The sequence below is a fragment of the Triticum dicoccoides genome, chromosome 2A (assembly GCF_002162155.2).
Source record: "Triticum dicoccoides isolate Atlit2015 ecotype Zavitan chromosome 2A, WEW_v2.0, whole genome shotgun sequence".
Lineage (NCBI taxonomy): Eukaryota > Viridiplantae > Streptophyta > Magnoliopsida > Poales > Poaceae > Triticum > Triticum dicoccoides.
In genome coordinates, this window is record NC_041382.1 from 62825293 (window position 1) to 62835286 (window position 9994).

Here is a 9994-nt window from a genome sequence, read left to right on the forward strand (position 1 = left end):
TATATATATATATATATATATATATATATATATATATATATATATATATATATATATATATATATATATATATATATATATATATATAAGTCTTACGAAAAAAAATAAGGAGTCGGCATCCCATTTTTTTGACTATGTACTGCAAGGCAACAGCCTCACAGTGTTTTATTAGATAAAAAAAGGTCTACATAATTACAGAGAAACTAGAAGCAAAGAAAGTAATACTTACAAGAGATCTATGAGAGAGAGGCTATCCAGGAAACTAGACTATCCCTATATTTACATTTGATTCTATGAGCTAATAAGGAAATATCATGTATGAAGTTCCTCCTCCAAGAAATGAAGGTAGGTCTCTCATTTCTAAAGATTTTCCCATTCCTTTGAATCCAGATGTTCCAAGTAGCAGTAAAAACCACCTCAGTGAAGAAAGGATAACCAAAGTCCCTCCTAGCACCAAGAGCCATTTCATATGTATTCTGGTTGCGTTGAGCATTCCAAGAAATTCCAAGGTAATTCCAAACCCTCTGGATGAAGTTGCAGGCAAAGAAAAGGTGTGCACGATCCTCATGTGTAGCAGAGAGGCAAAGAACATACGTATCATCCTGGATGATCCAGTTCCTGCGTTGCATCATATCGCTAGTGTTTAAACGGTCCATTAAAAGAAGCCATCCAAACACTTTAAACTTTAGCGTGCAGGCACACTTCCAAATCCATTTGAAGATGGGATCGACCACCAAATGTGAGAAGCAAGACTCATAATATATCTTTGATTTGAACTCCCGAGATTTGGAAGGCCACTTCCATATGTCCTTACCCTCCTCATTCAAGTTGACTCAAGTGAGCAAGTCTTGGAGTTGAGTTAGTTCAGTATATGCCTCTTGCGATAGAGGCAGATGAAAGTGCTCCGAGATCTCTGAAAGCTCCAAAAACTCTCTGACAGTGATTGTGTCATTAATGACAAAAGAATGGAGCCTAGGGAATTTCTCGCACAAAAGGACCGCATTATTTCCCAGCTGCCATCGATCAAGCCAGAATACCACCGTGTTGCCAGCATGCACTTGTGGGACGGCTAACTTGCGGAAGTTGGTGTACAATCTCATGACATCCCTCCACCAAAAAGAGCCACAACTCTGTGTAACCTGTGGCGGCGAAGCAGCATAATAAGTGTCCCAAATTAATGTGACCCAAGGCACGTCCATTCTGTTAAAAAACTTGAAAAGATGCTTGAGTAACAAGGCTTTGTTTTGGAGACCCAAATTTAGCACACCCAAACCACCACACTTCTTAGGTCTACAGACCCGATCCCAAGCAGCTAAGGATTGTTGAGGATTATCTGTGTTGCATCTCCACAGACATTGACGCATGATTCTCTCACTCTGTTGCAAGATGCCCTTAGGGAGAGATAATGTGCACAAGAAGTAGATTGGCATTGAACAAAGTACTAACTGTAGCAGTTGCAGCCGACTGCCTTGATTTAGCAAACACGAGGAAGCAGACAGCCTTCGCTCAATAAGATCCACAAGTGTCAGCAAATCATAGATCGTGGGTCTAGAAGTGCCCATAGGTAGCCCTTGGTATGTGAAAGGCATAGATCCTACATCACAGCCTAGTAGGTTGGCGACCCGAGCGCCCTCTACATCAGTCATATTGATTGGAATAAGAGATGACTTACTGAAGTTGATGTGTAAACCAGTTGATGTTGCAAAGGTAGTGAGCATCTCCTTAAAAGCGATCAGCTGGTCATCAATCGCAGGCAAAACAATAAGTGTGTCACCGGCATATTGTACGATCGGGTAGTCATTGGAGTTTGTTGGGATTGGTAAAGTGAGAATGCCTCTTGAGCACATCTCATTGACTACAGACTGAAGCAAATCCACCACAATGACAAATAATAGCGGACATAGCGGGTCTCCTTGGCGTACACCTGATCTGCAAACAAAATGATTACCCGGCACACCATTTAAGAGGACAGAAGAAGAACCTGTGGACAAAATGCTATTAATCCAGCCATTCCAACGAGCATCAAAACCCTTGCATTGTAGGATTCGGAGGATGGCCTCATGCTCAAGTGTATCAAAGGCCTTAGTGAAATCAAGCTTGAGGAGGAGGATGGGTCGTTTAGATGCTTTGCATTGATGAATATATTCGAAACACCAGGCTAGACAGTCTTGTATAGATCGGCAACGAAGAAAACCGTATTGGTTGCGGTGTATGCATCTCAGAATCACTTTTTGTAGGCGATTGGCTAGCAGCTTAGTCAGGAACTTTAAACACGTGTTTGTCAAGGAGATCGGCCTGAAATCACCAACCACTTCTGGACTTAGCTTCTTGGGGACCAAGGTGATTAAGGAATTGTTGAGACATTCCAAATTACACCTCCCCTCATAAAATTCATTGACAAGTTGCATAAAATCCTCCTTGAGAATAGACCAGCACCTCTTTAAGAACAGACCAGTAAAGCCATCCGGGCCCGGAGCACGGTCGCATGGCATGTTCTTAATTACAGCATCAACCTCAGAATCCGTGAACGGCAAAGACAGATCTTACAGACCGTCAACTCTCTGAATTAAATTGGGTAGATCAAAACCCATTTGTATTCCTTTTGCATGGCCCATGCGTTGATTGAAATCAGACCAAAACATGCCCGCCAACATTTGGTGATCAGAGACCACCTCACCCGCCGAATTCTTGATTGAAGAAATCGTATTCCTTCGTTATCTTTCGGTGGCCATAGCGTGGAAAAATTTAGAATTTTCTTCCCCAACCTTAATGTTTCGGATCGTGCGGCGTTGTTTCTAATAAACATATTGCCAGTGTAAAATATCTTGCAGATGCAACTTAACTATTCGTCTAAAATTGAATTCAGGCCAACTTAATGGCTGGATCTCCTCCAGCTCATCAAAGTACAAAATAACTTTATTACAATCAGAGATTAGCGCCTTAACTGTGGAGAGCTTTAAATGCCATTGTTTTAATGCATGTCTGAGCGCTTGGAACTTAGCAGATATCGTTACAGCAGTTGTAGGTTTACGCGCCGTGCTGTCCCAAACCTGTGCAACACACTCATGAAAGCCAGGTAAGTCAACCCAGTAATTTTCAAAGCGAAAAACTCTAGCCTTGGGGATGGCCGTGGAAATTTTGACAACACAAGGGACATGATATGATGTCGATCACGCAAGAGGCAAAATCAAAGTGTTTGGATGATCGGAGGTCCAAGCAACCGAGGTGAAGAACCAGTCAATTTGTTCAAGAAGGGGCTCAGACTGCATATTAGACCAAGTGAATTGCCTTCCCTTAATTGGCAGCTCAATAAGACCCAAGTGACCTATGATTTCATTGAACAAAAAAATGTCACTGACATTACCACCAGGCAAGTTACGGTTTTCAAGTGACCTCATAAAGTTAAAATCTCCCAAAAGAAGCCATTTGTCATCACAATTAATGTCCAGATTATATAACCACTGCACAAACTCATCACGTGCAGGACTCTGACAAGGGACATAAACGGTCACTAGTTTCCAAACTTCAGATGTATGTTTGGAACCCTGTTCAAGAATTCGTCTGATTAACCAGTTAACTTGTCGATTAATCCCTACTCATAGGGTCACCGAGTAGCCGATAAACCGATAAATCATCCGATTAATTGATTAAATGGCCGATTAGCCTATTAATCCCCTACTCGCCAGACAACCGAGCAGCTACCAGTTAACGATTTCCTCAACAATGGTTTGGAAAGAAACTCCACAATAATGCCAAAAGTTTTGGCCTCAATTAATTTGCCCTCAAAAAAAGAAGAATTCCAAATAACAACCATACCAGCTGATGCATCGACCGAAGGCACATATGCAAAATTGTCAAAGCGTCGAGGACAGAACTTTCTAATGAACCTATGATCAATGTGCATGCACTTAGTTTCTTGTAGACAAACCACTGAACAACCACTTTCATCAATTTTCTATTTGACAGCAAGCTGCCGTGCTTCAGAAATAAGACCATGCACATTCCAACATAGTACCTTCCATTCATTAAGCCCAGTCTGATTCATTACAAACCAAAAGACGATGCAGCAAAAGTAGACCACACAATGATCCACATAGTCTGGCTAAGCAAAGCAAAATGACAGAGTTCGAAACACAAAGACATAAATAAAGATAGATGATGTTTAAAGTGGCACGCCATGGACCAGAAAGCAGACATATGCACTCGATCATCAGAACTGTTGCTGCTGGTAGATTGAGCCGGATTAGCGACAACCTTATCCGCAGTGATCTTCTCTGGAGCAATGCGCAGGCGAGCCCCAATGCGTTGAAGGTCAACAATGGCAGTTGGTGGAGGCACATAAGCATCCTCATCAGCCCTAGCTGACTTGGTCTTACGTTTCTTCAGGGTGTGCGGAGACCTGTTCAGACCAGTAGATTTACTGCCACTGCTTGGCAAACAGTATCCATCCCGTAAGGCACTGAGACGTGCACTGCGACGGACCTCAGTCTCAACCAAAGCTGCATATTTCTTCTTGCGTTCACGTTTCAGAGTGACCCTTGGTGCAGCAATGAACTCAAAAGACTCAGTTACAGGTTCAAAAATATCATCAAAACAAAGGGCCCGAGCAATGGGCCTTTTTGCTGGAGAAAGCAGGCGAGTACTGAAACTTGAAGAGGCAGGCACAGGTGGCCGAACAAAGCTTAGATCATATCCATTAAAGGAAACATCCCAAGACTTGCTAGAGAGCAGAAGAGACCCAAATCCAGACATGAACATGAGCTTTGGGATTTCAGAAAAGCAGAGCGAGGGCATCATCTTCTGAAACGAGTGCTGCCACAACATGTCCAGAGGCAAGACAGGCCCAAAGACTGTGAGCACCTGTCCAATATGCACTACTAGAAATCCCCATATTTCCGACGGTGAAATATAATAGCCGATGGGCCGTCGGTTATTAGAGTAATAGCCGACGGTAGTTCCAATGGCCGACCGTTATTGCCAACTCACAAGTATTACTACCAATAGCCGACGGTATACTAGATTGCCCGACGGTAAAAATCCAACTCTCGGATATCCAATTAAATGCCCGGCGGTTCATTATAATGTCCAACGGTTTTTGCTACACCCTCGGGGATTACATGTAATGCCGGACGGTGAAATTTAATAGCCGAAGGTGAAAAATAAAACTCTCACCTATTAGTACAAATGGCCGATGGTACATATGTGACTCTCGGTTATTTGGAAAATACCCAACGGGAGATAGCAATAACAGACGGTTAACTTTCACTCTCGGTGATATGCTTCAATGGATGACGTTAATAAACATGTGGAATGACCAATAGTAATTATATTCCAGATAATTCAAGATGATACATTTCTTTGTAAGTATTAAGCAATAGCTAGTATTCTAGAGTGTCTACTCACAGGCTATGTATCCGCGCATAAGCTGATTTTATATACAGAAGTATGTATAAATTTCACAATTTTAATTGTTGACTTGCAAGTTCCATTGAGGAGTTTTATCTCTATATCGGTAATTTATTACTCCGGTTGTAGATTCTGCAGGTCGGAGGGGCGTTGGGTGCAGGCTCTATGTCGGGGGAAACCCTTGACCAATGAGGCCGGCCACGATGTTGGTGACGCCCATGGCGCTGTTTTCCTTCTTGTGGGCAACATCGAGACCTACACCCGACCCTCCGCCTCTTGGCCGCAGGCAAAAGCCGAAAATCTCCGGATTGGGCTACGGCGGCACATCGGCGTTGCTTTCTTCTTGAAGGTGCCAGCTTGGAAGCTCTTCGTGGTCAGCGCTCAGTGCGGTGGTGGTCTGCTGGTCTTCAATAGTGTCCATGCTCGACAGCTGCGGTGGGTGTTTGGGTCTTGGCCGGAGATGATGGAGATGTATGAGTTTCCTTTAGGGGTGAGCTCGCCACGACTGTTGTCCTATCCTCGGCAACTGGTTGCCCTGTCCATTCGTGCTCGGGGGTGAGTTGCTCTGCCTACCGACAGGACGGCGTCCTTCGATCCAGGACGAGAGGGCAGGGGTGCCCTCTTCGGAGGCAGCGACGGGACAACAAGTTTGACCTTGGGAGGGAGAGTGTGGGTTTCGTCCGGCGGTGAATAGCTCCCTTGTCGGAGTCGTTGATGACATGATCTGAGGTCGTCGTTGTTCCGTGGAGTTGTGTATCTCGTTGATTCATTTTCCGTTTCTTGTTGTATGGCCGGTTGTAATTTATAGTTTTCTTTATATATAAAGCGAGGAGAAAATCTTTCTCGGTATAGCACACACATTCAACTATAACTTTATATATGCATACCAATATACTCCCTCCGTCCCAAAATAAGTGTCTTAAAATTAGCATAAAGTTGAGACACTTATTTTGAGACGGAGGGAGTATTATTAAATAGAGCTGCTATAACATATAAAGTAGTGATCTAAACGCTTTTATATTTCTTTACAGAAGCAATAAGATCTAGGTACAACGATTCATGTCAAATATAGATTGATTCCCTGATTTGGGTCATTTTTTTCGAGCTGATTTGGGTCCAACACATGTGACCATAGCATCAGCCAATCTTACAAAGACCGTCCGATATTTCCCGCTTGATAACAAATTTTATGTACGTGGCCATGTCCTCCCATGTCTCACCCCCTTTTCCCTCTGATGAAACCTCCCACGCCGCTCCTTCTCTTTCCCCCATCCCCGCCAGTCCGCCACCACGCGCCAATCCCGCTGTCGCCCGTCGATCCGGCGCGCAGTTCCACCCTCGTCTCTCTCCCTGGTCCAGCAACGTCACCCAGCCCCTTAGCTTTTCCTCCCGACGCGAAAATGTCCTTTTGACTCCCGTCTCCGTCTTGTTGGCCCGCAGATCTGGCAGCCCTCGGCCACGACGCTGCGAGCTCTGGCCGGCTTGACCTCGTCGGCTCGTCGCCCCCATTCAATAGTGCTGGACGCCGCTCCTCGGGATCGCGGCGGTCTTCTTCATGGGCTCTCTCTCCCTTCACCTCCTACGCCATGTATCGGCCCCTTCCTGAAGCTCCTCCTCATCCGTGTGCCCCCCTGATGTCGCCGAGTGGACCACGCCCACACCCGCCTCCGCCCGCCTGTACCAGGTCCGGTCGCCTCTTCCTTTGGGCTTTGCGCAATTCGTCGAGCAGGTCATATATGTGGCGTGTGTACGTGTGCTTTTGTAATGGATGGTGGGATTGTGTTCTGGTGGTTGGGGTGCAGGATTTGCTCCTGTTGTTCAAGTTGAATAGCGGGGAGATGGAGGAGATGGTGGCATGAAGGGCTAGTGTGGTGGTGAGGTTCAAGTTCTATAACGAGGCCATGGTTGTTTGCATGTCTGTTTAGTTTTTTTTTCTTTTTTATGGTTGTATGGTTGTTGAAAAACAAAGACGAGCCTATTAGTTTGGAAAATAAAGTCAAGCCTATGTGTTGAAAAATAGTTTGATTAACTAGCAAGTGGCCATTTGCGCCGGTGAGTTGAGCTGGCTAGCTTGTGTTGATGCATGCATGTTTGGTCAAGGCTAGCTAGTTGCAGCAATTGGGAATAGTACATAAGAGAAGAGACCCTATATCAGCGTGTGTAATCAGGACTGGCATGTATACTTGATACTAGTGTATAGCTTAACTAGCAGTCCCTGTAAGCAAACCAACTAACATTGAAGAGGTCCTCCATTCATGTCATAGTACGTACATTCCTAGTTCTTTTTCCTTCAGTTTTGGTTCGTAGATGTAATTGTAAGTTTTGTAATCTCGCTTTTGCTTTTCTTATCAGTATTTTGTAGTTCTGTAACATTTAACTTGTATGCCTAAGGCTGAAGCAGTCACTGACATGTTAACATCATGTCATGTGTGTTCTTTCTCAAAGATGTAGAGCAGGGGTTCTTACAGTTTGATAAATACAGGCCACATCAGATTCTGAAGGCGGCTCTGAAAGGGGGTGAGATGATGCTCGTCAAGACTAACCGAAAAGGTTAGTCCATCATGTCTTACCCATTTATTTATGCGCCAATTTAGTTCTGGACAACATGAGCATGCTGCGGATAACTTGCTTTGAGACATGCTCTTTTTATTTGAGCCTGATTTCTTAGCTTACCTCATTGCCTACGTGGTACTGTTGTACTATATATGATGTATGCACCTGCTTATGCCCTATTTTCCCAGATGTGGCTCATAACTGAGATATCTATCTATTAAATCCATCTTAATTAAGGTGTGATGGCACAATTTGGTTGAACTCATATAGGAAAAGATGTTGCTATAATCAATTACAGTAAAATCATTTGCACAGAGAAAAATATTTCAACATTAGACAATATGATCTGGCATGTTTGACCCTCATCAGGCGTCCTCCTTTCTAGCTTTTGTTTTCCCCTGTACTAGCTTTGCCTCTTTTGGTCCTCAGCTTTCCAGACCTTGATGCTTTTGAGAATGTCCAGCAAACTTGGTTTCATTTTAGTAATGGAACTAGGGGGCCGCCTCTCTGTTTATCTGAAAAAGTGGACAATATTGAATTTTTTTTGGAAGTGCATACAGAAATAATGGTAGCTTAACATGAAGAATGATTGTGACCTGTCATACGAAACATAAGAAGTTGCTTAATTTGCTATGCGCAATATAACCGAAACTATAGTTGGTGGAGATTAGTGTGCTACTGCTATTTAATTTGTTTGAATGAAAAATTATATTTATATCTTTCTTTACATGACATTCTTAATCTGTTTTTTGTATTTATTGTATGCCCAAACTAGCCAATAGTGTTATGCTAGTCTACTGCTTCTGTTGTGTCATCAGACTGCAAAATATAAGCGCTAGTATATATACTTCAGTGGGGTTGCAGATGTCTGTTGTACATTTTTACTTGGTTATCATTTTACAACTTCAATAAGCCAATGAATCGATTATCGACACGACATATGTGTCTTTCAGATAAGGTTTTTTTTTGACCTGTATCACATGGCCATCTTGGTGTAACCATAGTACATGCGGGTTCTGGACATAGGATTGTTACAGTTAAAAATGTGTGCTTCAAATTATATTAATGTTACAAGTAATTTGGAAAGCATGATGTGTTCTGAACCGTTGCAAACTTATAATGAAATTGACATTAGTGCAGTTTATTGGTATATTCCTTTTGTACACATAGCAACGTGTAGTACTCAGTCTATTATTTGGAGTTGCGTTCCTGCTGATTCATGTAACCCTGAAAATTGCATGTGAAGGACCAAAAGGTGAGTACGTAGTCATACTGTTAGATATCTAACCAGTCAATTAGAACATCTAAGTTCCTTTTTTGTATCATCAATTAAATTTCAACTACAGTATGTCGTTTTCATCTCCCTTACATCTAGTCTAATCATTTCTTAGGAATGGGAGACAGTACTGAAGAATCGTGATCTATGGCAAGGGTGATGATGTATATGGCGATGATTGTTATGATCTATTTGGCGACGAGCATTATGATCCATATGGTGATGAAGGGTGACGAGTCTAGTGATCTTTCTTCAAGACGTTCAACAAAGTGAAATCATGGGGTTTTGGTCAATCTAGCTTATGCATAATGCTTGGACCATTATATCTTAGTTTTTTTTTGCATTTTAAACTTTCTAGATTGTTCATCATGATCAATGTAATTCTGATGCAACTCTTCTGATATTTTGAAAGTTGTGCTATATACAATATATGTTACTTGGTCATGTGTGGGCTGTGCAATTCTGTGATATATTTGAAATGAATAACAATCCTCTAAGGGTGACTATATATATAGGGTGTTCGTCGGCCTCTCAACTATAGGAATAAATGAAGGGGTGTATGCACAATCAGCGATTATACTAGCTGACAGTTTGGTTCTCCTCTTAGTTATAATGAACCCCGAGGGGCCAAATATGCCGTCACCTATTGCAAAAGCCGAGGGGAATTGATAACTGTCAGGAAATAAATTCCCGACGGGAAACCGTCAGATATGAGCATCGTCGAGTTTTGGGGAGCTGGCTCGCGACCAAAATATGATC

General features: G+C 42.8%; 1 protein-coding gene across 3 annotated transcripts; it reads left to right on the forward strand.

Annotated features, from left to right (window-relative positions):
- Positions 1-6626: 6626 nt before the first annotated feature.
- LOC119353247 (myb-related transcription factor, partner of profilin-like) lies at positions 6627-9679 on the forward strand. 3 transcript variants are annotated; one of them, XR_005170367.1, is made up of 4 exons: positions 6627-7090; positions 7209-7285; positions 7889-7956; positions 9351-9679. XR_005170367.1 is itself a non-coding variant. In XM_037619840.1 (4 exons), exons 1-4 carry the CDS (start codon positions 6642-6644, stop codon positions 9377-9379), a joined length of 459 nt encoding a protein of 152 aa, XP_037475737.1. In that variant the 5' UTR covers positions 6627-6641; the 3' UTR covers positions 9380-9679. The 3 variants fall into 3 exon arrangements, 1 of the variants encoding a protein (XP_037475737.1); XR_005170366.1 differs by having other exon boundaries at positions 7209-7280; XM_037619840.1 differs by lacking the exon at positions 7209-7285 and having other exon boundaries at positions 6627-6759; positions 6847-7090.
- Positions 9680-9994: the final 315 nt, after the last annotated feature.